General features: G+C 52.2%; 1 protein-coding gene and 1 long non-coding RNA gene across 21 annotated transcripts in view; one reads left to right on the plus strand and one right to left on the minus strand.

Annotated features, from left to right (window-relative positions):
• The first annotated feature begins 805 nt into the window (after window positions 1-805).
• MYO18A (myosin XVIIIA) overlaps window positions 806-27,586 on the plus strand; it is a 98,382-nt gene continuing 71,601 nt past the window's right edge. For 16 of the 20 annotated variants that reach the window (XM_077851939.1, XM_077851941.1, XM_077851942.1 and 13 more), the window contains exons 1-2: window positions 806-947; window positions 12,392-13,473. In XM_077851939.1, the coding sequence (XP_077708065.1) occupies window positions 12,475-13,473 (999 nt within the window). In that variant the 5' untranslated portion in view covers window positions 806-947; window positions 12,392-12,474. The remainder of the gene's footprint in view (window positions 948-12,391; window positions 13,474-27,586) is intronic. The other 4 variants (XM_077851956.1, XM_077851958.1, XM_077851960.1 and 1 more) reach the window with 1 other exon arrangement.
• On the minus strand, window positions 23,308-27,499 carry LOC144286007 (uncharacterized). The gene is made up of 2 exons (XR_013354134.1): window positions 25,943-27,499; window positions 23,308-25,187 (listed from the first exon to the last, which is right to left on the minus strand). It is a non-coding gene; the product is annotated as an uncharacterized LOC144286007 (long non-coding RNA).

Genomic DNA, 27,586 nt, shown 5'->3' on the forward strand with positions numbered 1-27,586 from the left:
CTTCTGCCCCACTCAGTCTCTCACATTCTAGGGTACCTCACTCCAGTATGGACACTGCCTGTAGAAGTGTCCACCTCTCCCTCTTCAAACTCAAGACAGCACCTGTGTTGGGGGCCTGTCTCTAAACACGTCTGGCCTCTCCCAGGTGGCCTAAAATCCCTTCTTGGTGGGTAGCAGTTCACTGGACATTTACAGGACATGAGGACCTAGGGGCAGACCTCATTCCAAAAAGCTTCTGAAAGGTGTTGATCTTAGCATTGTTGGACTCCTTTGGGAGTGAGTGAGTGCCACTGGGGGCTGCCTCCTGGGCTCTGGTGCCCCTCAGGCAGCTCCCCTCGAGGCAGGGCTCTCTCAGACCAAGCTGCCACAAGCCCGTGTCCACGTAGGGGAGTACCTCCTGACTATGCCACCTTGGACATGTGGGCAGAGCCTGCTTTGGACTGAACCATCTGGCACCGTCCAGCAGCGCCCAGCGTCCGCCTCTGCGGAGCCACCCTGGGAAGATGTGACCAGCAAGTCTCAAATGCTTCCTCCGGACAGCACTGCCCCCCACCCCCCCCCCCACCCGTGCCGGGGCCGGGGCCGGGGCCGGCCTTGGAGGGAACCTGCTCTGCACATGCGGGCGCGGTGCCTGCCCCGGGCGCGCCCAGCGGCCTCCGGCGCCCAGGGCACCCGGAGCTCCAGGCGGGGCCTCGGACGCGGAAAGAGGGCTCCGGATCAGCGCCCGGGCCCACATGGCCCGTCCTGGAGGCGCGCCCGGGCGCTGCCAGGAAGGCCGGGCGTTTATCCCCGGAGCCGCCAGCAGGGAGCTCCCTTTCGGCTCGGCTCGCGCGGCTGCGGGGGGCGGCGCTGCGCTGCGCCGCGCTGCGCTCCAGCCCGGACCGGGCCGGGGCCGCTGGATGCCGCGTCTCCGCTTCTGCTGCCTGCCGGGCGGGCTCCGGCGGCCGGTGAGCGCGGGGCGCCTGGGGCGGCCGCTCGGGGGCGGCGCGGGCCCGGTGGGGCGGCGGGGCGGGCTCGGGCCGGGCGGGCGCGCGGGCGGCGGGGCCCGCCGGCTCCTCCTCCCCCACTGTCCCCTGGAAGCGGCGGCCCGGACTCCCGGCTCCGTCCCCGGCCGCGCCGCGGAGCTGGGCGCGGGGGCATGGGGGCCGGCCGGGAGGGGCGGGGAGGGGAGCTCTGGCCCCTGCTGCCAGCTCGGGGACGCGCGGAGGCAGGGCAGGGTGGCCCTCAGTTTGGGGGGATTGAGGGCTGGGGGGCGCCCAGGTGGCCCCGAGCTGCGGGCTAGAGGCTGCAGCCTCCGGGATAGGGGGGCTTCTCGGAGCCAGGCCCAGGCCCCCCCAGACCGAGCGAGCCGGCGAGCGAGGCTCCGAGCAAAGCAGCGGGGAAGGCGAGCACCTCCACCGAGCCCTTTATCCCTCCCAGCGGCCTTCACCCTTTCACTGCCAGGCCGACAGCGGGCTCCTCTCAAAAGAGCAGCTGCTAGACAGCTGGCAAAACAATGGAGACCCCGCTTCCCCAGACCCTCTTCCCGGGGACGAAGATGGGGGTGAGTGAACGGGGCTTGGAGGATTAGGGAGTGCTGGCTGTCCCCCGAGACTGGCTGCTCACCTCACCTTTCCCTGCAAAGGGGTGGGGTGTGTGTGGGAAGGTCGGACTGGCTGCCCCAGGCCTCTGGGAGAGACTGCCCTGACGCCCCGCCCTGCTAACCTGTCATGCCAGTTGTTTCGCCAATGGGAAGGGGAGGTGGTAAGGTTAGCTGCTCCCCACCCCCGTGTTGGGGAAGGGGGGCAGGGTGCTGCTTGGTACCAAGCATGGTGAGGAGTGGGTCATGTTCCTGGCTGAGATAAGGCCTGCAGGGACATACAACACATTGGGGCTTTGTTGGGGGCAGGGAGGGGGATGGGGATGTCACCCTTTTTCGAGGCACATGTGTCCTGCTGATTAGTTAGAAAGGCTGCCAGCCAGAATGAACTGTGGGGGTGGGGGTGGGGGAAGGCAGTTGGTCTGCTTTTTAAGTGGTACTCCTTTTGCCTGGTCACTTGGCCAATGGGCATGTGTTTGGCAGTGTCCTCCCTGTTTGTGTCTGTGTAGGGAGGCCTGGGACCATGCTTCCTGGGAGGAGCTCTCCTACCTAGAGCCCTCCTGCCCTCAGATGGACCCCCCAAAATTATGGAATCAGATTCCCTCCTTCCTTTACCTGGCCCATGATCCAGGCTGGTTTGTGTGGGCTCATTTGAAGTACCTGGCATGTCTGTTGCTGAGGAGGCCTTGTTAATCCACCCAAGGAGAGTGACCTGCCAGAAGTATGTGTGCAGTGGGTCCATGCTGGAAGGGAGGGAAGGTCAACCAGACAGTTCAGGGCAAGATCACCTTAGTGAGACATTGAATCCAGAGGGTCTGGCTGCCTTTCCATGTGCTTATGAGATCTGGAGCCCTTTTCTTGGGCAGGTTGGTTTCCTGTTGTCATGGCAACGGGCCAGGCCTTGTCTAGCTTTCCCCACCCTTTTGGTTCAGAAGCTACTTTCTATTTGGGGATATTGAAAGTTGCTCTCCTGAGGTCTCTGGCTTCCTGACAGACCTCACTGGCTCTTTGCCAACCGCCTGCCATCTCCTCGGCTTCCCCTCTGTCCTTTTGTGATGAGGACTTTCCAGGAAACATCCTCCTGGTTGCTGGACATGACTAATTATATACAGCCTCGGGTGGAGATGTACTTGTCCATTTGGGGTCGGGGATATTGGGGTTGGGGCCTCAATTCCAGGAAGATGACGAGGGAAGCTATTGTGTTGGAGGGTTCAGGCAGTGAGAAGGGTCGCAGGTGGGGGTGGAGGGGGTGTGTGGGAGGGATGGAATGCTGGTGGTCACTTCCTTTGAAAGCTTTGAACTTTGAACCGTTGATGACCTGGTGCCTGGCAGCTCTGAGTATCTAGTTTGTTTATGCTCTAGGCCTGGCTCAGGTGCCAGGGTGTGTGCCTGAGGGCTTCCTCGGGTGCCCCAGGCTCTCCTTGGAAGCCCTCACATGAATTGTGCCCTTCCTAACTCCTGCCTGGTCCCTCAGCTGCACTCCTGGCAGTCTGGGCAGCCAGTTTGTTGCCTAGAGCCTCCTTCACTGGCCTAGCTTGGGGGTGCTCATCAAGGGGTGCATGTGTCTTCAGAAATTGGGCAGAAGTCTCCAGGGTCCCCCAGAGGCAGGTGCTTGAAAGTGGACTGGGTGGGGCCCAACTGGGGCTAATGTGAAAGGGAGAATCCACCCTACTCAGGTGGAGCAGGGAGTTGCTGGAACTCAGGAAACCTTGATCCACACTTGGTGTGTCACAGGTCTCTAGAGCAGCAGAGCTGTTCTTGTTCCTTCAAACCAGAGGTCTGTCTCCAGCCGGACACTCCTGACCTGAAGTGGATGCCACAGACTGGAACTAGATCATCCATGTGAGCTGGGTCCTGTTGGTGGCTCTGGGCCCCAGGCCTTGTCCCAGGCCGCTCCTGAGTGTGGTGGGTAAAGCTGGGGGGCTCTGGCCTGGTGTAGTTTAAAGGCTCAGGGCTCAGTTTAAAGGCCCAGCCCACCCTATGCTGTGATTAACAGGTTCCCCCAGGATGGAGGCTGGGGACTTGATGGAGCTTTGAAGTTCTCCTTTGGGTCTGGCTCCTGGGGTGCCTTAAGATGTACTCATTGTGCCTAACCCCCCCCATTACCCTTTGTAGCCTGAATTAAAGAGTGGGGTCTGGAGATAGATTGGGAGGGGCAGGGCAGAGAACTGGAAAGCCTCCACTCCTCCCCCCACCTCGACTTTCCTTGAGGTGGGAACTGTGTGGCTTGTAAATTATCCATATTCCCTTGATGGTTCAAAGAGCTTATGGTCAGGCAGCAGTTTAAACTGTGGACTGAGGATTTTACAGGACCCAGGGCCCTTTTTCTCCGCCAGGTACTTTACCCTCACTTACAAGGGATTATTTTTTATTATTCTCTGATATTCAGAGATGTTAGATGATGGGCTCAAGGTCGCACAATGAGTCAGAGGCAGAGCAGGATTAGAACTAGCAATTTATAGTTGAGCAGAATACCTCTCCAGCAAAGGGGAGGGCTTGGGGCCAAATCTGAACTCTCAGGCCCACGGAGGTTTTATAGTTGGAATAGCTGAGGCCTAGAGAGGGGACAGGACTTGCTCAAGGTCACACAGAAGGGGAGGGGCGGGTAGTGTTAGCTGAGTTTAGCGGACAGCGGCTGTGGCAAACCCCGCCTGGGAGCCCGGAGGTGCACCTGGAAGAGCAGCGGGGACCGGCCGGGGACCGGGCCGCGCTGTTGGCCCCTCTGCCGCTGTCGTTCCCCCCGGGGCCTCCCGGGGCCTGCGGGATCGCTGCGTTCCTGGGGAGACAGTATTGCGGCGGGAGGTGCCTCGGGGCTGCGGCCGCGCCTGCAAGTGCTCGGGGCCGGTTCCGAGGGAGCGGGAGCCGGCGGGCTGATGTCATGTGAGAAGCGTGCAGTCGGAGGGAGCGGAGGGAGCGCACCTGGAGCCAGATAAGCTCCGTGTGACCTGGCAGTGAGTCACGGGATACTGCGAGCTCTTAGCAGGACCGGCCAGGGAGAGGCTCGGCGGCGACCAGCGTCACCTTGCGCCACTCCGCCGGCTGGGCCAGGTGCCAGGCGTGCCCCTCCGGGTCGCTCTTGCAGTCCCCGGTGCAGGCTGCACGGGACAAAGGCCCCTGGGCTGTAGGAAACGGCCGCTTAGGGAGGTCAGAGGCCAAGGGAGAGAGGCCGGCTCTCTTGGGAAAGTATTTCCTTTGTATTTATTTATGAGTGAGGTCTGGGAGTGGGGTGGGGGGAGACTGACCCTTTTAAGTATCCACCCACAGCAGGCAAGTCTGGGCGCTTGTCTTGGGAGTCTAATGTTATAGTTTCCATTTCCTGGGGTTTCTGCTTTGCCAGCTGCAGGGTGACCCATTTAAATCTGTCCCCACTTAAAGACACAAGACACTAGTAAGATCTATTTTAACCAAGTCCCCCAAGTCACTGAAACTTTTCCGAGGCATGAGATGGCAAGCCTTGAACTTACCATTGCACACTTGGTTTACAGCCTTAATGCCAAATGGATTGTCAAGTCTTTCTTTTTCTTTCTTTTTAATATTTAAAATCACAAAAGTAGCATATTCTGAGAAAAGCTTTAATCCCCAGGAAGTCTATTAGGTAAAAAGCTAAAGTCTTATTACTCCTGTTTGCCCCAACTCCACGGAGAAAACTACAGATAAAATTTTGTAATGGAGCTTTAAAAGCTTGTTATATATATTTTATATATATTCATATATAGCATGTGATATGGTATATTTATATATTATATATCTATATACTATATGTTTACATATAACATTATGTTACATAGATATAATTTAATATAAATATTGAAATTTTTTTCTGTAGAAAATAAAGAGCATATAGAAGAGTAGGAGAAATATTATACATAACCCCACTATCTAAAGCCCCTATGCCTAGATAAACACACACACGCACACACACACCCCTCCACCAGCTAAATAGTCTCATTGTAAAAAATTAGAACAATATAGATGAAACACAAATCTATTTTGATTCTTCTAAAATCCCTGTCTCTTCCCCAGAGCATACATCTTTCTATACATTATGCAAATATTGTGCATACATAATGTGCATGGCTACATATGCACACATAAACAGTTTTAAAAATATATAATTATAAGAATTATATATTATCTGGCAACTTGATATTTTTTGCTTAACAATATAGTATTGATTCTTTCCAAGTCAGTATATACAAATCTCCATTCTTTTTGATAACTGCCCAGTTCTATAATTTAGCTATTCCCCTGGTGACAGACCTTTATATTGATAGAATTTTGCAATCACAAACAGTGATGCAAAGATTAGCCATGTTTATTGTGTGAACATATCAGTAGAGGTCCTGTATGTGGAACTGCCCAGTCTAAGAATATGTACATTTAAATATTTTCATAGATAGCACCGACTTTCCCTCCTTACACTAATTTATACTCTCAGCAACACATATGAGATATCCTGCTTCCTATCTTCTTCTATTTGATTGATGTTATTAATAATGGTGGTTTTTACTAAACTGCTAGGTGAACAACAGTATACCTCTGTTTTCTTCCATATGTCTGTGGCTGAATACCTATTCGTGTTTGTTAGCCATTCATATTTCTGCAGCTATGAATTGCCTGTGCTTAGTCTTGGCAGTAGCTACATGGGGCCTCTGGACTTGAGCCAGTGTGATCTGTCCTGGCCACGTGCTCACAGGATTGCCTTCACTTCTTTGGGCTTTACTTTCCATATACAAAGGTTTTGTCCAGCGTTAAGATTTTATGTTTGTATTTATTTTAGTCACACTTGGGCTGAGGTACACACTGTAAACCTTATTATGCTGTCTCCCATCCCATTTCGATGATAAGAATGTGCCTCTGATTGGCTACCGTTTTTGAGGGCCTACTCTGGGCTAGGTGTCTGGGCTACACCTACTCTGGGCTTATATACCAATTTCATTTAGTCCCCATGCCATATGTGTTAGGTGCTATTATCCCCATTTTACCAATGGGAAAACAGAGGCACAGAGGCATGAAGTGGCTTTCCCAAGATTGCATAGTTATTACCTTGGGTATGGTCCTAAGTTTTCTACCTGACATCTAAAGCCTAAGCTCTTCCATTAGTTTCACTTATCTTAAATTAATTAATTAATTAATTAATTATGTTTGAGAGGAGGGGAGAGGCAGAGGGAGAGAGAGAATATCAAGTAGGCTTCATACTTGGTGTGGACACGAGGCTCTATCTCATGAACCCAAGATCATGACCTGAGCCAAAATCAGGAGTTGGACTCTTAACCAACTGAACCACCCAGACATCAGCATATCTTGCCCCAAATACTGTAGTACACATATTATTAACTAGACTTGAGTATTTGTTTAGAGTTCTTTTTTCTTTTGAGTGAATATTTCACATAATGAAATACACAAATCTCATGTGCACTATTTGATAACTGTTAACAAATGTAAACACCTGTCACCCCAAATCCCTATCAAGATAATGTAACATGAACATCACTCCAGAAAGTTCCCTCATGCCCTTTTTCAGGCAATTCCTGTCCCTACTCCCATCCCCACCTTCCAGAGGTAATCACTATTCTGGGTTTTTTCCACCATAGGTTAGCTTTGTCTATATACGTCTTCCTTGACTTACCGTGAGTTTGCCTCCTTCCTGATAAACCCATCGTAACTTGAAAATATCGTAGGTCGAAAATACACTTTATACACCTGACCTACCAAACATCATAGGCTAGCCTCGCCAATGGCTCAGAACGTGTTCAGAAAACTAATATGAGCTCAGAAAACTAATATGAGCATACGGTTGGCAAAATCATCTAGCACAAAGCCTATTTTATGGTCAAATGTTGAATATCTCATGTAATTGATTGCACACTGTTCTGAAAGTGAAAGAATGGTACAGCATGGGTACAGAATGACTGTAAGTATCAGTTGTTTATCCTTGTGAATGTGTGGCTGACTGGGAGCTGCGTCTTGCTGTCACTGCTCAGCATCATGATCCTACTGCATATGCAGCAGCATCCTACTGCATATCACTAGGTCAGGAAAAGATCCAAAGTCAAAATATGAAGTGTGATTTTTACTGAATGCAAATCGCTTTCACATATGCATATCATAAAGTAAAAAAATTATAAGTCGAGGGCAGCCCCGATGGCCCAGTGTTTTAGTGCTCCCTTAACCCCGGGGTGTGGTTCTGGAGACCTGGGATCAAGTCCCATGTCAGGCTTCCTGCATGGAGCCTGCTTCTCCCTCTGCCTGTGTCTCTGCCTCTCTCTCTCTCTCTCTCTGTCATGAATAAATAAATAAAATCTTTTAAAAAAATTATAAGTCTTGGGCAGCCCCGGTGGTGCAGCGGTTTAGCGCCACCTGCAGCCACGGGCGTGATCCTGGAGACCCTGGATCGAGTCCCACGTCGGGCTCCCTGCATGGAGCCTGCTTCTCCCTCTGCCTGTGTCTCTGCCTCTCTCTCTCTCTCTCTGTTTCTATGAATAAATAAATTAAAAAAAAAATTATAAGTCGAACCATTGTAAGTCAGGGACCATCTGTACTAGAACTTCATATAAATAATACCATACCAGTATGTACTCTTTTTTTTTTTTTAAGATTTTATTTATTTATTCACGAGAGAGATACAGAGAGAGATAGAGACATAGGCAGAGGGAAAAGCAGCCTGGAGCCTGACTTGGGACTCAATCCCAGGACTCCAGGATCACAACCTGAGTCAAAGGCAGATGCTCAATTACTGAGCCACCTCAGGTGTCCCCAGCTTGTACTCTTTTTGTCAAATCCTTCTTTTACTGTCACTTGACATAATGTTTTTGAGATTCATTCCTGTTGTGTCTATCAGTAGTTGCTTCCTTTTTATTGCTGAGTCATAGTCCATTGTATGGATATGTATATCATTTCTCCTATAGATGAACAGATAGATGCATATATGAGTCAAATGGTCCTTGCCGTCAAGATGCTCTCCATCTTTAAGTAATAAGGCAGCTGAGTTGACTAAGTTGATTGTACTTCACTTTGATTTGGGGAGCAGCAGGGTCAAGATGATGTAGGTACATACCCTAATTTATATACATACCTTTCCTCCATGTAAAATTAGGGAAGGCTTCCTGGAATATGGTGAGGGGAGAAAGGCAGAGCAGGAGGTCAGAAAACTGGAAGTTAACCTTTGCTGGGGAGGGTAAGAGATGAAGGAGAGGTGGATAGAAAGTGCAGCCCAAAATGAAGAGTGGGAAGGTGCTGATGTCATTGCTGCTGGAGACTTTGGACCTGAGGACAGAAGATGCTGCAAAGTCCAAGGTCTATAGGAAGGTGACAGCCCAGGTGGCTGGCAGAGTGGGTTCTGAGGAGCAGAGACATCTGTGCTGTGGGTCTGGCCCTGGACAGGGAGGTTGCAGGTGGCTCCAGGCAGGTGGTATGGGAGAGAACCCAAGCCACAGCCAGGCAATTGTAGGGATGATGGTGGGGAAGGGGTGCCTTGTGAGCTGTGTGCATAACTGGCAGGACAGGGATGGTGAGGGGAGGGCTGAAATGGACTCAGCCTCCAAAGGCTCCAGGGTTGGGATGAGAGGGACAGCTTTGGCAGAAAGTTAATAAGTAACCTGTGTCCACAAGAGACTTAGATATTTGGAATTTTTGAACTAGAAGAAACCTAGATCATCTAGTCCAACCTTGAGCAAAGTGACAGGCTCAAGGTCCCCTAGCAATTTATTGGCAGATCCAGGCCTAGATAGCAGGCCTGCTAATCTTCCCAGCCACGCTACCCAACTCGTGCTGCTGCTGTAGCAGTGACTGTGTGGTTCCTGCCTGTCGCAGTGAGGGGCAAGCTTTTGCCAAGACAGGGATTTCCACGAACTTACTTCTCAGGGACCTTTCCAGCCCAAAGATTCTAGAATTCTGGGGCCTGTTTTCCGTTGACACTGCTCAGATGGCTAGCCCCCAGCAAGGAGCCAGGATAAGGTAAAGATTGCAGAGTAAGAATTGAAGACCAAAAGAGGTGTCTTGGTAGGATGGTGTGGTAGGCAGTTGGGTTCTTGCAGTTGGGCTGAGGCTGAGGCCAAGAAACTCCTTTGTCCCTTTCTGGTCCCCAAGATAGGTTTTTTTCTTCATTTCCCACACCTTTGGAGCCATCTTCTAAATCAGCCTTTTTTTTTTTTTTTTAAGAGAGTGGGAGCATGGGGCAGGATGGGGAGAGGGGGAGGGAGAGAATCTTAAGCAGACTCCATGCGGAGCCTGGAGCCCAGATCCTGATGCAGGGCTCTATCTCACAACCCTGAGATCATGACCTGAGCCAAAATCAAGAGTCAGATGCTTAACTGACTGAGCCACCCAGGTGCCCCTAAATCAACCTTTTAAAATGGTACAGGTAGTGATGGGTGAGGGATAGGGTGGGTGATGACCAACCAAATATCCCACGTCCTAATATGTGGTAGGTCTGTACCATACCCCATCAATGCTCAGGAGGGGAGAGAGTGAGACTCCCCATGTCAAAATAGAGCCCTGAAGATAGGATGCCTGCTGCCAGGTATTCCCCCCATCCCAAATCAGTCCAGACTCAGCTGGACAAGGCTGCCCCTGGCTTTGCACTTCTTGGGCTCTATATGCCCTGTCTTCCTACTCCCAGGCACTGTGCATGGAGCATTTCGAACCAAAAAGTTCAGAGGGAACTTTGTTTTACTAAGTAGAAATAGATCAGAGGGGGAAAGGGGTGCTTGTTAGGTCCACAGGGAGCTAGTAACTGGGTCAGATTCCCCACCTCTTTGGATATGCTCTACAATTAAAGATTTCTCTAGAATTGTACTGCCCAGTTCAATAGCCAGTAGCTGTTGAATACTTAAAATTCGCCTGGATTAAGTTAGCCTGAATTAAGATGTGCTGTAAGTATAAAATTCACACTGGATTTTGAAGACTTAATATGGAAAAGAGCATGTAAAATAGTCTCAATGTTTTTCATGTAGATTTATCATTAATTTCACCTGTTTCTTTTTACCTTTTTTAGTGTGGCTGCTAGAAAATTCTAAATCACACCTATGACTTGAATTGTATTTCTGTGATGAGCACTGCTCTGGGATGGATACATTGATCTCTCAGGAACCACATGGGTCAGGGTGCTGGGTGGGGAGGAGGCAATAGACAGTGCCACCAGGACCTTTGGGAATTCCTGGCCTTGACGTCTTCCTCGGCATTTGTACAGGGGCTAGGGGTCCATCTCAGTAGGTTGGGGAACCTGGAGGGCCATCCTTTGTTGTGGCGGTGGTGGGACACAGATAGGAAAGGCCTCTCCAGGGCTTTGCAAAAGGTCATTGCTGGAAGTGAGCTTATAGGTCCTGTGTCTCAAACTCAGAGCGGGAGGCCTTCATGGAGAGAGAAAAAATTGCATTTAATTTCTAATTAGGTGGTATGGCCTACTTCCACTCTTTGTTCCCTGCTGGTTAGAACTTGTTTCCTGGCTTGCAACTCCACCCCCACCAGGTCTTTCTCGGTCCTGTCCCCAGTCAGGTGTGCGCAGGGGTAGGAGTAGGCTGGCACTGCAGGCGCACGTGCCCTGTGCCCTGGAGCCAGATTTTCTCTCAGGCTGCCACAACTTTCTTCCCGGGGCTATATTTAGTTGTTGGTCTGGGGGGGTGGGGTGGAGAAGGGATGTGAGTTTCTCAGGATCGGTTCAGTCTGGAACTTCCCCTTCCTTCCCTGCTTCACTCAGGGCGCCAAGGCCCCAGAAAGAAAACAGGATTTGCTGCTGACTTGCTGTGTGACAACTATCATATACTTAATTTTTTTTTTAAGATTTTATTTATTTATTCATGAGAGACACATAGAGAGAGGCCAAGACACAGGCAGAGGGAGAAGCAGGCTCCATGCAGGGAGCCCAATGCGGCACTCGATCCCAGGACTCTAGGATCACTCCCTGAAGGCAAATGCTCAACTGCTGAGCCACCCAGGCATCCCTATACTTAATTTTCTGAACCCCATTTTCTCATTTATAAAGGAGAGATAATGATACCTATGTTGCAGGGATGATGTGAGGCTCAAATGAGAGTGTGTGTCAAGTGCCTGGCAAGTGGAACTCGTGAAAAAAGTGTTGGTTCTTCGAGGTCTTCTGTCAGGCAGGAGCTAAGGCTGATTCTGGGGGGCAGCAGGCTGAGCAAAGAGCCAAACTGCATGTGATGACTGCTGCTTTAAGGCGATATTGGCTCTGGGGAGGTGATGGTATGTGAAGTCTCTTTCCTTTTTCCTTTGTGTTTGAATCTTCTTTTTTTTTAAATATTTTATTTATTTATTCATGAGAGAGACACACACACAGAGAGAGGGGCAGAGACACAGGCAGAGGGAGAAGCAGGCTCCATGCAGGGAGCCCGATGTGGGACTCGATCCCAGGACTCCGGGATCACTCCCCGAGCCAAAGGCAGACAGACGCTCAACCACTGAGCCACCCAGGCGTCCCAGCTTTGTGTTTCAATCTGACGTCGGGTACAAGGTTGCTTTGATGGCACCCTCCTGCCAGGAGGGCAGGTCTCCTAGACACCACCGCTAACTAAGCACCTTATCATGGTGAAAGGCCATTACAGACTTTTACAACCTTCTCTAAACCTCAAGCTTCCTTCTTTGTCAAATGGGGTGATCACAGACTTCCCATAGCAGTGTGACGAGGATTAACTTCACAGAGACGGTATTGTATAAAGCAGAGCACCTGGCACATACTGAGCTTGCTCTTGGGAAAGGGGAGCTGTGCTCATTAGTTGGCCTTGTCTGGATGGGAGACCCAGGAAGAGGCTCTGCTCGAATAATCCTTTCTCTGTCTCTTGTTTTTGTTCGCAGCAGCAAGGTGGGGCACAAGGGCCCTGTACTAAGCACCTGTGATCCCCTGGGGGTGCTGCCCCCTGCCCAAGCAGTACCCCACCATGTTTAACCTCATGAAGAAAGACAAGGACAAAGATGGTGGGCGGAAAGAGAAGAAGGAGAAGAAGGAGAAGAAGGAGCGGATGTCGGCAGCGGAGCTGCGGAGTCTGGAGGAGATGAGCCTGCGGCGCGGCTTCTTCAATCTGAACCGCTCCTCAAAGCGCGAATCCAAGACACGCCTGGAAATCTCCAACCCCATCCCCATCAAGGTGGCCAGCAGCTCCGACCTGCACCTGACTGACATCGACTCCGACAGCAACAGGGGCAGCGTCATCCTGGACTCGGGCCACCTGAGTACCGCCAGCTCCAGCGATGACCTCAAGGGTGAGGAGGGCAGCTTCCGCGGCTCCGTGCTGCAGCGGGCCGCCAAGTTTGGCTCCCTGGCCAAGCAGAACTCCCAGATGATCGTCAAACGCTTCTCTTTCTCCCAGCGGAGCCGGGATGAGAGCGCCTCTGAAACCTCCACCCCTTCTGAGCACTCTGCAGCCCCCTCCCCACAGGTGGAGGTGAGGACTCTGGAGGGACAGCTGGCACAGCATCCTGGTTCAGGCATCCCGAGGCCTGGACCCCGGTCCCGAGGCCCTGAGCTTGTGACTAAGAGGTTCCCTGCTGACCTGCGCTTGCCCCCCGTGGCACACCTGCCACCACCTGCCCTCCGGGAGCTGGAGCTGCAAAGGAGGCCCACTGGTGACTTTGGCTTCTCCCTGCGACGCACCACCATGCTGGATCGGGGCCCCGAGGGCCAGGTCTACCGAAGGGTGGTACACTTTGCTGAGCCAGGCGCGGGCACCAAGGACCTGGCCCTGGGGTTGGTGCCGGGTGATCGTCTGGTGGAGATTAATGGGCACAACGTGGAGAGCAAGTCCAGGGATGAGATCGTGGAGATGATCCGGCAGTCTGGGGACAGCGTGCGGCTCAAGGTGCAACCCATTCCAGAGCTCAGCGAGCTGAGCCGGAGCTGGCTGCGGAGTGGTGAAGGACCCCGCAGGGAGCTGGCCAATGTGAGTATATCCCCCTGGGAGGTGGGGAGGAGCAGAGGTTGGGATTTGTGCTTGGGGGGATGACTGGGGTAGCCAGGAATGGTGAAGTCATGCCATTCCTTGGCCCCAAGGACGGTTTACCTGACCTGTGAGGAGTAGCGACCTTAGTATGGGGTGGTCCTTGGTGACATAAGCTTCAGGGTACAAGGGTTAAGGGTCTGGGCACCATGTTTCCTGAGTTCTAAATTGGGGCATGGAGGCTAAACACGTGCCACTTCAGATGAGAGACAGTCTGGACTACTAGTCCAGCCTGGTATCTGGACTAAAATATAGGATTTCCATGTTTTTTAGCCATTAGACTTAAAAGAAAAAGATGAATTATTTCAAGGCAAGGGTGTCATGGAATATCTGGGATGTGCAACTGTTTTTGCTAGCTCTGGAGTAAGATGACTTCAGGTCTCCTCTTGCACTTGAATGAGGACTTGAATAGGAGGTAAGATTGCAGAGATAAGCAGGAGCCAGATCATGGAGGACCTTGTAAGTCATAATAGGAGTTGAGATTTTGTCCCAGTGAAATGGGACCATTGTAGGGTTTGAAGCAGGGGAGTGACTGGACCTGATTTATAAAGATCACCTGGGCTCTAAGAGTCTTCACTACCTCTCCTGGAAGAAAACACTCTGGAAACATAACAGTTATCAAGCCTGCAGAAATAGTATGACCTGACTATCCCTGAGACCCCAGCTGTTATCCTGCTGTCACAAAACAGCTGTGGAAGGGATGATATAGGAGCAGAAAAGATTTCGATGATGTGTATGAGAGGGTCTCCAGGGGAACAGTGATCTCTAACCCCGGGGTCTTTGGATAGGGTGGCTACAACATATCAGTTTAGAATATTCCACCTGGAGACAGAACATGAAGGACACGTTGGCTTCTGGCCATCCCTGTTTCCCAACTGTGGGTTTTAGGATTGCTCATCTGGTCCCTGCAGTGAGACCACTGCACAGCCTGGCCAGGACCTTTCAGCACTAAGTGACTGGCCAGATGTATCAAAGTCAGAAGTGGGAGGAAATGCTAAGGAAGCAGGCAGAGTCCTGGTGCTGGCTTTCTCCCTGGGAGGGGAAGTAGATGCTCAGATGGCTCTCAGCCTAGCAGCATGTAGGGCCTGGAGAGCCTGGGAGCGGCAGGGTCAAAGTCTGGCAGGAAGTACCAGAGGTGGGTTCCAGACCTTCCTTTACTTTGGGCCCAGTGGAAGTCAAGCAGTTTTGCTAGTCAGGAAGGGTAGTGAGTCGGAGGGAGCCTATTGTGAAATCCAGGGAAGACCAGGACTCATTTATTCCAGAAACTCTCATAGAACACCTACTGTGTGTCAGTCACCAAACTAGACTGAGCTCAGGGAACCACAGGGTAGAAGGAGCAGTCTTTATCTTAGAATCAAAGCCCATACTATGTTGCCATGTCTGTGTACTCCCAGGCTAACATTTTTAACAGATGGAATTTTGTTCTTAAAGAATGAATCCCCTGGGGGACTGTTGCCAGCTCCCCCGCTGAACCACAGCACAGACCTTTGTGGGGCCCTGGGCCTGACATCCCAGATGCTTTTTCATTTTCTCTATAGTCTAGGAATCATCCTGGCATCTCATATTTCTCAGCCACTCTCCCTTTCCAACGAGCTGCTGCTCCTCCATCCCTGGGGATATGAATGGTTCAGCTTTAGAGGCCCCAGTAGATTCCATATTACAGCGAGAGCTGGTATCCCTGAAATGCTGGCTTGCCCCAGTCCCCCTGGGCCAAGCCCCATGGTGCCCAGAGGACTTCTTCCCCAGGCTGATGCCTGGGGGATCTGGCAGGGGACATATAGCAAGCTCCAACCTCATGAGTTTCCAAGAGCCATCTGAGAGAGCAGTGAGACGCATAGGGCTGAGGAAGCCCCACATCTTTTCTTCTCTGGCAGGTGGCAGGAACTCAGGCCACAGCAGAGAGGAACAGAGGGAGCCCAGCATCCTGACCTCCTGGGACAGACCCGGAGCTGGTGTGGGAGTGCTGCGGCCTCTACTGCAGCTTTCATCCTCTCTATCCTCCTCTTCCTCCCACTCTGGCTTCTCTTCTTGGCAGCAGTTCTAAGCCCAGTTCCATGCCAAGAAGAGTCTTCCCACTTCCTCAAGGCTTCTGGGTGGGGCACCCTGACAACTCTGGCCCCACAAGGACAGCTCCTGGCGGCCACCCTGCCCATCAGGTCATCCATCAACTGTGTCCACACATTGCCTGTCCCCAGGGAGCTCTGAGGGAACTGGCTAGCCATCTGTTCTCTTTCTGCACACAGATGGAGACCAGGCCTCGTGGCTCCTCTCCTTGGCCTGTTGAGAAGGCCCCAGGGAGAGACAGCCCCTCAGGTTTCCTTCTCACATGATGTGTGTCCAGAATGCTTGGCTCACACCTCCACATGTCCTTGTAGCTGCTAGTAAGGTTCCATTGGGAGTAGGGGTGAGCCACAGTAGTAGGACAGACATGGAGCCCAATAGAAGTCACTCAGCAGGCCTGGGAGAAGCAGCTCTTCTTCCACCATCTGTTCTTCCACTCCACTCATTAAACGGATATCTGCTGAGCACAAGCTGTGTGCTAGATCCTGGGATCCAGCAGTGAGTAGCACATAACCCCAGCCCCTAGGAACTCATCGTCTAGCAGAAGAGATGGTCAAGTAGTAGATGATGATAGTGCTGCTTGAGATGCTCCCCAACAGGGGCCGGTACAGGGTCCCAGAGGCACAGCAGAGGGACTTCCAGTACAGTCCTGGGAGTGATCACAGGGAAAGCTGACATCTGGGTGGGATGTGAATGCAGGGGAGGCAGGAGGAAGGGGAGGGCTGTAAGAGACTCATACCAAGACCTAGAGGTTGGAGAGAGAATGACGCATTTGGGGGATAAGGCTGGGGGCACAGTGCGTGAGGAATGAGTACTGAGAGAAGTGGCCGAAGAGGCAAGCAGGGGACAGGTCATGAAGGCCCCGTGTGAACCAGCCTAAGGAATGCGAGCTTCCACCAAAGGTCAGGAAGCAGGGAGTGATAGGAAAAGATTTTAGAAAATCTCTCTGGCTGCTTGTGGAGAATGCTTTCGGCTGTAGCAAGGGCAGCCATGGAGCAAACAGTGAGCGCCCGACCGTTGTCATCCTGGAACAGAGGCCCACACTTGGGTAGAGCAGTGGAGGTGGAGAGAGATTTCAGACTTGAGCAACCAAGGGACTCTGTAGCCTTGGTGACTGACTGGCTGGGGGGATGGAGAAGAGGAGAGCCAAGTAGGATGCCAGGTTTGGAGGAAGACACTAAGTTCTTTCTTGGCTCCTCAGGGAGAGCATTTTGGGGTATTTGGTTTTGGATCAGTTACTCTTACATTGTCTGTCAAAAGACAAAGCATTCCCTGAGTCTAGTGAGATGAAAGGAGGTAGTGGTACAGATGAGGATCTTAAGTCCCAGTTGGATCAGAATCCCTTTCTCCTGCTCCATAAATCCAAGTAGGAAAGTCAAGGGCCAACTGAGAAGGATGAGGCCTGGGAGAGAGGAGAGCCAGGCCCTTCTGTTTGTATCCTCAGTGGGCCCATCGCAGGAAGCAGTAGTGTAGGATGTTTCTAAGCTCAGAAGAGCCCACCTGGCTAAACCCTGGCTAATGTGGCTGTCCTACCATCAAGAGTCAGAGGAACTAGCCTGCATGGGAGCTCTACCCAGAAAGCACTGCTTCCCTGAGCTTTCGAAGTTGTGGTGGGAGGGGCGAGGTAGCAGTGGTTAAAACATTGCACCCACCCCCTTCCAGTGGGGTCTATTTTCTTAGGCTGTCTGCAGCTGTCAGGCACTTACCAGAGATCTGTGATACAGTTTCTTCTCCCTCTGGACCTGGGGTTTGTACTTAAAGCCTATAGGGCTATGAGGTTCCTGAAGAGGTTGTCACCTCTGTGTAAACCACCTTTCGTAGATTTCGGTAGGTAGTAAATGTTTAAGAAGATCAGTACCGGGATCCCTGGGTGGCGCAGCGGTTTGGCGCCTGCCTTTGGCCCAGGGTGCGATCCTGGAGACCCAGGATCGAATCCCACATTGGGCTCCCAGTGCATGGAGCCTGCTTCTCCCTCTGCCTGTGTCTCTGCCTCTCTCTCTCTCTCTCTGTGACTATGATAAATAAAAAAAATAAAATAAAAAAAAATAAAAAAAATAAAAAAAGATCAGTACCTGGGCAGCCCCGGTGGCGCAGCGGTTTAGCGCCGCCTGCAGCCCAGGGTGTGATCCTGAAGACCCTGGATCGAGTCCCACATCAGGCTCCCTGCATGGAGCCTGCTTCTCCCTCTGCCTGTGTCTCTGTCCCTCTCTCTCTCTCTCTGTGTCTCTCATGAATAAATAAATAAAATCTTAAAAAAACATATTAAAAAAAATAAAGAAGATCAGTACCTTCCCCTCTGCCCAGTCTCTCAAGCCATCCAGGGAAGGTAATTTTGTTTGCTTCCTTAATTAGCCCGTCCTTGTGCTTTCCCATCTTTGCTCCTGGTAAAGTTTTCTTTCCAGTGGGAACTCATGATGCTTTTGTTCAGACTCTTTCCCTGCAGCCCTGTCGTCAGAGACAACCATCTGAAGGAAAAACTGGGGTGCTGGGTGCTCCCCTAGGTCTTTCCAGCATCTCAGGACTGCCGATGGGAGAAAGGAGACTGGCGGGTGGGGATGCCTACATCTGGGAGAAGGGCAGGGGCCCCTATGCCAGGAAGCCCTTGAGTCCTGGACAGAAGCTGTACAAGCCTCACCAACCTTGCCCCAGGCCCCCAAGGCCTTCCAGAACTGGGACCAGCAGGGTACCAAGGAGAGACAGAAGACTGTACTGTTTCAGGTCTGGCAGGCCAGCTGCTAAGCAGTGGGCTTTTCCTGGGGCTTCTGGTGTTGCTGGAGCTGCTGGGTGCTGCCTGGACTCAGTGTTCTAAACCCCCTCTGTTCCTAATGTTACTCCAAATGATGCTTGGAGAGGTTTTTGGTGTTTGTTTGTTTTCATTTTGGGGGGCAGCAAAGCAAAGTTTATTGAGCGGTAATAGTAAAGTGTTGGTAAAAAGCTCCCAAAGAGTGAGGGGACCCGAGAGAGTTATCGTAACTGTTTGTTTGTTTTAAACAGAAAATTCTTATTTCATTTTGTGCCAAAGCTTTAGGCACTTCTGACATCAGAGCCTCACCATGTGAGAGCTCTGGCTTGGGGGCTCAGAGTAGAACCCAAACTGAGTTCTTTTGGTAATGAATGAGGTGCCAGTGGGTAGGTGTCAAGTGTGTGAGAAATGTTGGTTGAAAGGTCTTTGGGAGTTATTGATCCTGGATTAGTGGGGTACATGGGACCAGCAGCATAGAGTGGTGGACTAGGTCATTTCTATTCTACTAGGTCTCCCTTCTCTGCCCTCAGAGGCACATTCTGCCTTCTTCCCCATGAGCTGCTAGACGAACCGCAGCCCCAGAGTGCCCTGGCCACCCAGCCCGTGGGTGGTGGGCATGGTGCCCAGGCCACATTGAACTAACTGGGTGTGGGTACATGTCATGGTCATTGGTTGTTTTTGCAGGCACGGCTCAGAGCCCTGGTGTGGGGGCAGGGCCTGGGTTTGAGGTGGCCTGCGCTGGCCCCTCTGGCCCTGGCCAGAGGCCCCGTGGCCCACCCTGCTGCCCCTGGCCACCCTGTCCTCTGCTCCCTTCTAATCTCTTATTTACATTGAGATGGTTCTGGAAAATACCAGATATGCAAACACCCAGACTGGGGTGGGGGGGTTGAGGAGTGGGGTGAAGGGGGGTGTGTGGTGGGTGGGAACACAAGTATTTTAAAAATGCTGCCGATCTCTGCGTTTCCCAGAAACCACAAGCACGCGGTCTGCCTGCCAGCAGTGCTCCCGCCACCCCACCATGCTGAGCTGCTGGGCTTTCCTCACTGTAGCCTAAGTTGGGGAGCCTGGGTCTGTGGGGGCTGCGGCCCAAGACCCAGTTGGGGAGGGGGCTTGCCTGGCACTTCCATCCTTAGTGCCAGGCAGCGGGTGCGGATGTGCTCCAGGCCTCTGGCATCACCGCAGGCGCCCCCTGGGCCAGATGGGCGCTGAGAGGGAGTGGAGTCTTCTGTCTCCCCACCCCTCCTGCTGTGCAGTTTTGGGGGGGGCTGCAGGGAGCCCAGCCCAGAGCCCTGCGTGGTGTTTGGCAGCAGCTTCTGTTCTGTTAAATACAGGGGATAGTGTCAGCAAAGCTTATTTTTTCAGTTGTTGGCTCTGGGTTGGTTGGGAAACTATTTCCTCAGACCCGAGTCACCACTCCGCTGCTTTAATCTCCCGCCATAGGTTTCTCCGAATGAGGGCATGACATTCTTCCCTGGTGGGGCTCGACCCAGCGGCTTCACCCGGACTCGGGTCAGGAAGAATGTAGGGTGTTTGTCCAGGATCCTGTGTGGCGCCCCCAGGACGGTGTCCGGCACCTGCATGCTCCCTAAGTGGTGTTTAATTGATCTGATAAATATTCTGTTGCACAGGAATGCCTTGGGGGCCAGGCCTGAGAGGTCCTAGCCAGGATGAGGATTGTGGCTGGCATTCACTCTACGTTAGGCACTGTTCCACCTGTTTTCATTTAATTTGCCCAACAACCCTCTGAAACAGGCAGTATAATCTTTATTTCACAGGTGAGGATACCGGATTACAGAGAGGTTAAGGATAAGTATGTGGCCGAAGGTTTCAAGGCTATGAAGTGACTTATCAGGAGTTGAATTTAGGGCATCAGCTCCTTGCACTTCACTTGTGTGCTATATAGGGTAGGGGAACACGGTGTCTGGATATTCTCATAAATCCACTGGCCAGCCCAGGCCTACATCCTTCTGACTCCTGCTGCCCCTGTAGGCCTCTCCTCCAGAAAGGGAGGAGAAGCAAGGAGTAAGTGGCCATTCTTGCTCTTGCTCTGTGGATAGTGAGCTGTAGAAGGGTGTGACTGCTGCTCTGTCTTTCCAGAGGATTAATTGGCCAGAGGAAGCGAGCCCAGGTGGCAGCAGGTGTTAGCTGAGAGAGGTACTGGGAAGCGTGGCTGGGGAAAGCCTTAGGAAGAGAAGTAGCATCTGTCTTGGTGGTGTTTGAGTGTGATTTCTAGCAGGTGATATAGAGGCACACTTTGCCCCTTACACATCTGCTAGACCCTGGAGGGATCTGACATGCTAGTACTGACCTCTGCAGTACTTGAGGTTGCAAGATCCTCAGAGTGTCACCTCTGACTAAGAACAGGTCTCCTTCTGTCACATGGGGACTGCATCCTATTGTTTCCTCATGTGCATTGTGGGGGGAAAGGTGAGGTGCATGGCCTGGCAGAGGGCCTAGCAGGTAGTGGGTAGCAACGAAGAACTCGTGCTGGCTTCTCCCATGGAGTCCCTGCTGTTCCTTATGTCTGTAATGCCTTTCCTTGCCCATCCTCATGCCCTCATACACATTGGCCCTGGTTTGAATGTCACTTCCTCAGGGAAGCCTTCCCTGACCTTCTGAGTTGTCACATCCTTTTCTTTGATAACTTTCATCAAGCTTGTTATTAATTCATTATCTTATTTCTCTGGTGCTTCTGGAGCACTTCATGATATTTGTTGAAGGAAAGAAGATGGTTCCCTGGTCAGGAACTGATTTCCTATTCTTTCTACATGGTTTTCCTCATGTACCTCAGTTTTGGTTTCTAGAACCCTCCCCACCCTGACTTGCCTTGGTGACTTGTCTGCAGGACATATCCTAGCTTTACTCCCTGTTTCTTATGTGCCTGGGCACTCAGCATGTCCCACAGGAATGGAGGAGAGGTGGACTCTAGGCATCTAGGAGCAGGTCACAGGATGGCCTGCCTCCCGGCCCTGTACTGATGTCTTTGGGTGAGAAGCTTGGGCTCAGGTAAGAAGCAGATTTGGAGTTATGTGGGGTCACACAGCGTCCAACCCAGGGGTCCTTGGAGAAATGTGCTTGTCATACTGGCTGCAGTCTCTGAGGGGGTAGGATGTAGCTCAGCAGGGCTCAAGACTTCCTCTTTCCTTCTGCTGCTTTCCTGCTCTGCCTGCGTGCTGGAATGTCAGCAGGCTGGGAATTTTCACAGCAAGGATTTTTCCCAGTCAGGGCAACAGATTCCAGCTGGAGCCTGGGGACAGCTCCCCCATGGGCAGGGGCTGCCAGAGAGGGCCAGGGAACATGCTAGGGCATCCCAACTGCTCTGTGCTCGGAGCCTCAGCGGGTGGTGCAGGGAGGCCTTCGGCACCAGAAACTCCTCTGGTGAGGAGAGAACATAGCTGGCCATATCCCACAAGCCTCACTTCCTCCACCCGGTGAGTGAGTCAGGAAGGGGAGCTGCCTCAGATTCCATCCTCAGGTGGGGCTGTGGCTGCCAGATCCAGGTTCTCTGGCCTGTGGGGGCCACCCAGCCTTGGCAGGAGGTGGCACTGCTGAGTCTGTTCCCCCTTACCCACCCCTTCTCAGTGGGCCCCCGTAATGTCTCCAGGGCCTGGTTCCCTCTCTTTAGTGACCCTTCTGGCCTCTGTGCCTTTTGCCCCTTGACCTCAGTATTGCTGGCCCCTCCCTTCCACTCCCACTTCTGCAAGGAGCTGACTCACTTCCTCTTTCCCTCCCCAGTTTCTCTCACTGCCAGGCCCTATGGTGTGCAGGGTACCCATAGGGAGGGGAGATTTCTTGCAGAGGGTACTTCCAAGGCTCTTTCTCCTGGCAGTTAAGACTGAGGCTGGCCCTGGCCCTGGGCAGAGGAGGGCTGGGAGGTGAGGGTGGGGAGCATGGCTCTGGGCCATAGGAAGGCCCAATGTGAACAGCCCAGGATGGAGCCTGGCACAATTGAGGTGGGATGTCAGAAAGCCTTGAAGGGCACCTGTTCCATGTCACCCTGTGGGCTCAGTTCTGTGGAGGAGAAAGGCTGAATATGCCATCCCTATGACCAGGGAACCTGTGCTTTCTCTAGAAGAGAAGACATCTGCAAAAAGATAGATCTCAGCCCAGGGTGGCATGGGCTAGAGGCCAGGCAGTGACAGCACTGTCAGGCAGCATGAGACACTCATGACTGATACCCAGTTTCATGCCCAGCCCCATCTCATCATGGAGAAAGTGTCTGGGGATTCCAGTGGAGCCTTCCAAGGCCAGGGTGAGGAACAGGGTCTGAAATGGTCTCCCTACTGGTTCTTTCTGCTGGGAGCCCTTTCAGTTGGTCGTGCCTCTCCTGGCCCCCGCCTCCCACATCTGTGAGTCGACTGGTCTAGTTGTGGAGCCAATTGAAGAAGCTGGCTTCAGAACAGTGGAAGGTTTCCTCCCGGAGTAGCTGGCATCTTCCAGCTACTTGGAGCCATCCAGGCTGTGGAAGCCCATGTGCCTGGTACTTCAGGCACTGGGGACTCAGCTCATGCTGAGCTAGGTACAGCCTTGGATCTTCCCCCCGCAGGTGGCCTAGGTTACATAGAGGACACAGGCACCGGGTAAGGTTGAGTCCCCACTCACTTGGCCATGCATCAAGTTCAATAGAAGCTGAAAGGAAACTAGGCCTACTGCCTGAGAAGCCTGGGAGACGGCTGTGGGCTGTCTTCCTAGAATCAAGGGACCAGCAAACATTCTTGTTCCCCCGAGCATTTGGCTTTGCCTGGCGGATCCTGCACTGCACAGGCGGCCTGCAGTGATCTGGATTCTGGCCTCAGGATTTCTGGACAATGACAGGTGTTTCTTGTATAAATGAGGTTGGGGGTGGCAGGCTGGAATGAGGCCTAGGTGTTGTGAAGGTGAGGGGTATTAGCCTGACCACCCCACCCAGAATACTCTCACCCTCTCCGGTGGAGGTGAACCACCCGATATAGGCACTCAGATGCCGGTCTGCGTTCCTCTTCCAGGACTCCTTTATTGTTCCCTGCTACCATCCATCACTCCTTGGCCTTGACCTGTGGCGCAGAACCAGGCTCTGTGATAGGATACCCAGTTTGGAAATGGCTTGGAACACACACACACATACACTGCAAAATTTAGTCTGGGTGTCCTTTTCTCTCAGACTCTTCCAAAGCATTTCTGCCGTCAGCTTCTAATCCTTCTAACTGGCCTTCCCCTTCTCTGTCCAGACCATAGGAGTTAGTCTCTGAGGCAAGGCATAGCAGTTTTCTGGCTTCTATCATAGCCCTGGGTTCCCTACTCAGCCCCTGCATCTTCCTTAACACACCTGTTTTCAGTCTCTCTTCTGTGCCTCTGAAAGAGGGACCCATGCTATAAAGGGTCCCCTCTTCTCCCGCCCCACATATTCTCTTCAAAAATCCAGAAACTGCAGATCTTATTGTTGCTATAGAAACAGATGCTTGGCAAATATGAAGTTGGATGGAAGGGCTGGTTTTGGCTGTGGAACTGCTTCCAGCTCATTTGGGGAGGAGAAAAAGGAGGCAGGCAGCATTGGCAGAAGAGCCCACAAATCAGAAGATGCTGATGATTATGTATATATTGTTAATACATTGGTGTATATTGGGTACAACATGGACTCTGCAGCTAGACTCCTGGGTTCAAATCCTGACTGTTTACTAAGCTGTGTGACCTTGGGCAAATTATTTAATTTCTCTGTGCCTCACTTTCCTCACCTGTAAACTACTACTACTACTACTACTACTACTACTACTACTACTACTTTCTTGTAAGGTTATTTTAAGGATTCAACTAATCATTACACACAAGTCACTTAGAATAGCATTATCGTCATCATTAATCTGTCTGTAAGGTGCTGGGAGGTACTTGGTGCCTGGGAGCCTGATGGGCCATCTGTCCAGGAATGCCACAGGCCTGTTAATGACTCAGCTCTGCTGATGGTGGTGGGGGGATGAAGGGGGCACAGTACAGGGCACTTTACTCTCGTCTCCAGAATGGTGCTTTTCCCCAAAGGGCCTCCAAGTGAAGATGGGGAAATAAGACCCAGATCAGTCCCCAGGTTGACTCAGGGCCACATGGCAGCCTCAGAGTTTATCCAAACTAGCCTGTAGTTCAATGCATCTTTAAAATTGTGCTCCTTTTCCCATGAATGCCTCCAGTCAAATTCTTGTCCGATGCCAGCAACTTCGGAATACCAGGCTTCTTTCTACCTGTTTGTTTTCCAGTTAAACAGACTTCACTTTTTTGTGGTCTCTCCACAACTTATTTTGTTTCTTCACGCCCATCTTGCATCTGGATTAGGGCTAAACAGGAACTGAGGACAGAATGGAGGCACAGAACAGAGAGGCAGCCCCGACCTACAATTTCCTGGGTCTATTTTCTGCTCCTTTACCACACATATGAGCTCACCCAGACTCTCCCACTTGGATTTTCTAAGTAAAACCTTTCATATTAAGTGCCTGTGAGAGACTGTGGTAGCTGTCAGACCCATGTCCTGTTCCCTTATTCCTCCATGGATCCAGGGCTTGGGGAGCTTGCTTGAGCCTCTCTAGCCTGGCGGGCATGTCCTAAAGTCCTTTTCCGCCATGTCCTCCTCCTTACCTTCTTCAGTTGGTTCATCCAGTGAGTGACACAGGGAGATGTCCAGTTATGGTCCCCATTGCTCTGTGGGCAGAACTCCTGGCATGCTGCTCAGAATGAAGCTTTATTGGCCTTATTTGCCCTTGAAAACTCAGGGTTCTGCTGGGACATCTCTCTCTGGGAGCACTCACATCAGATGAGTCCGGCAGCGGGTGGTGCGGGGAAGCCCTCAGGCCACTACATTCCAGATGTCTTACCCATGCATGGTCCAGAGACTCTGTAGAAACAAGGAACGATTGTGTGGCACCAAGGGGCTTTCTCCCAGGCCTGGGATGCCTTGGAGTGGGGGCTGGCTTCCATTCAGCTTTGCCTTTTCAGCCCCTCTGCATCTGGCTTCTGTTCCCTGGCTAGTTGTTATATTGTGGCTAAACTGTGTCCCCTTCCCCCCACTTCTTTCTGAGGCCCAGGGGTCAGGGCAAGGTACACAGGGACTGGACGGGAGCCTAAGCATAATCTGGGGCAGGGGTAGGAGAGAACAGCAGGTGGTCAGGGGGCAACACCTGACAGAGTCTTTGGACAGGATGACCAGGACAAGCTGAAAGGGGGCTCTCTCCATCAGACCTGTCTGACAGGAGGCTCTGCCAAAACAGGTATGTTCAGGGCAGCCCGGTGGCTCAGCGGTTTAGCGCTGCCTTCAGCCCAGGGTCTGATCCTGGGGACCTGGGATTGAGTCCCACGTGGGACTCCCCGCATGGAGCCTGCTTCTCCCTCTGCCTCTCTCTCTCTCTCTCTCTCTCTCTATGTCTCCTATGAAAAAAAAAAAAAAAAAGATATGTTCAGCAGTCCTTGCTTTCCAACCTGGTAGCCATTAGCCACCACAGGTAGTTTCTGAGCACTTGAAATGTGATTGGCATGACTGAGGGAGTGAATCTTAAAAAAAAAATTTTTTTTTTTGGTTTTAATTTAATCAGAAGTATTCCCATTGTTTCAATTTAACTTAAATTTAAGTAGCCACATGTGGCTCGGGCTTACCACATTGAACAGTGCAGCTTCAGCGAGTTCTCAGAAAACAATGGTGGGGTGCTCTTGAGGGCTTCTCTCCTCTTGCAGCCCTCCTGGTGAGGCTGGGGATGGTGGCATTTTTCCCTTCCTCTCAGGAAGGAAGGCTTGTCCTCTTTGGCAATTTCTACACTTCAGCAGCTCTGGAATCCTGATGCCCCAGGGCCAACAGGTCCCTGGCTGTGAGCCACCACAACTGGGGCAGTGCTTCCCCACCTTGCCAAGCATGTTTTCTGCCCAGCTCTGTAACACACAGGTGCTCACATGCCCCAGTGGATTTGGCCAAGGCTGGTAATGTGGAGGTGGTAGGTTGGTAGGAAAGAAGCTTTTGCTTCATTCCTCCTACTTCTGTGGAGATTGAATTTGAGCTTTATTTTTACTTTAAAGGGTTCTAGAAACAGGCTAAAAAAAAAAAAAGGCCTCCAGAGGTGAACACACAGATCCTCAAACTATGTATCAAGTGTCCAGTGTTTGGAGGAACCTGAGGCTTGTCTGAAGCAGCCTCCCTGGCGCTGAGAATAAGCACCATGTGTTTCCATCTCTCATACCCGGGAAGACCTTCCTGATGTTTTATTTAAATCTGTGTGGCCGACCCTTAAACTGGCTTTCCTTTTTTTTCTTCTGTGGAAATAGAAAAGAGTTGTCATTTATGTGAAAAAGAGAACAATAGTTCATTATGCTTATTCTCTCATGTCTGCCAGAGGGGGTTGGGGATGGGAATATTGTGTATGTGGTACATTTGGTAGACTCAGGGGTGAACCAAGTTTGGGTAGGATTTGGGCAGCGGTATGGAGGATTCTGTCAAGGCAGGCGCTTGGCTTTGGGCCTCGTGGGAGCTTGGCAAAGCAGAGGCAATGTGGAAATCCCCAGGGACCCTGAGGAAATCCCCCGAAGCCGAGAGTCTGGGGAGCAGCAGACCTACTGCAGTGGGCTGTGCAGGCAGCCAGGTCCCACTGCGAGGGACAGACCTGGTCTTAGCAGAGGGGACAAGCCCACATGCACCTGGGCTCTGTCGCCGGGGTCTGAGCAAAGCTTTGGGAGGGCTAAGGCAGGGGCTGGCGGAGTGCGGAGACCTAACCTCAGTGGCAGTGAGGGTGGTGATCCGGGGCTGCCGCCTCCCCTGACTTTCCTAGACTGCCGGTCGCAGGCCTCGCCCCCCAGCACACCGGTTTAAAGCGTCGCGTCCCCGGAGTCTTCTGTTTATGCACGTACTCATTCATTCATGCATCCATTTTATTCCATCAGTGAGCACGTATTGAGTGCCCGCTACATGCAGGGGCCGTTCTGGGTCTTGCGGATGGAGCGGTGATTAGACAAAGGCGGCGCCGCGCTCTGCCCGGCCGCCCCGACCGTACCCTTCCAGCATAAAGCGAGAGGCCATCTTGCCGCCGCAGCCCCCTCAGTCTCGAGCTCCCGGGGGACGCCTCTCGGGGGCGTGGCCTGGACGCCTGCCCCGCGGAGGTGAAATCCCGCGGCTCGGGCGGCCAGGGCGGGCGAGAAGGGAGCGGCCGCCCTCTGCCGGGCTGCCGAGGCGCTGCAGGGCGGGTGCGCCCTGCGGCTCCGGGCGCACTGCGCATGTGCGGGAGCTGGCCCTCCCCGGCTCCGCCCCTCCCAGGC

Source organism: Canis aureus, chromosome 16 (assembly GCF_053574225.1).
Source record: "Canis aureus isolate CA01 chromosome 16, VMU_Caureus_v.1.0, whole genome shotgun sequence".
NCBI classification, from domain to species: Eukaryota; Metazoa; Chordata; class Mammalia; order Carnivora; family Canidae; genus Canis; species Canis aureus.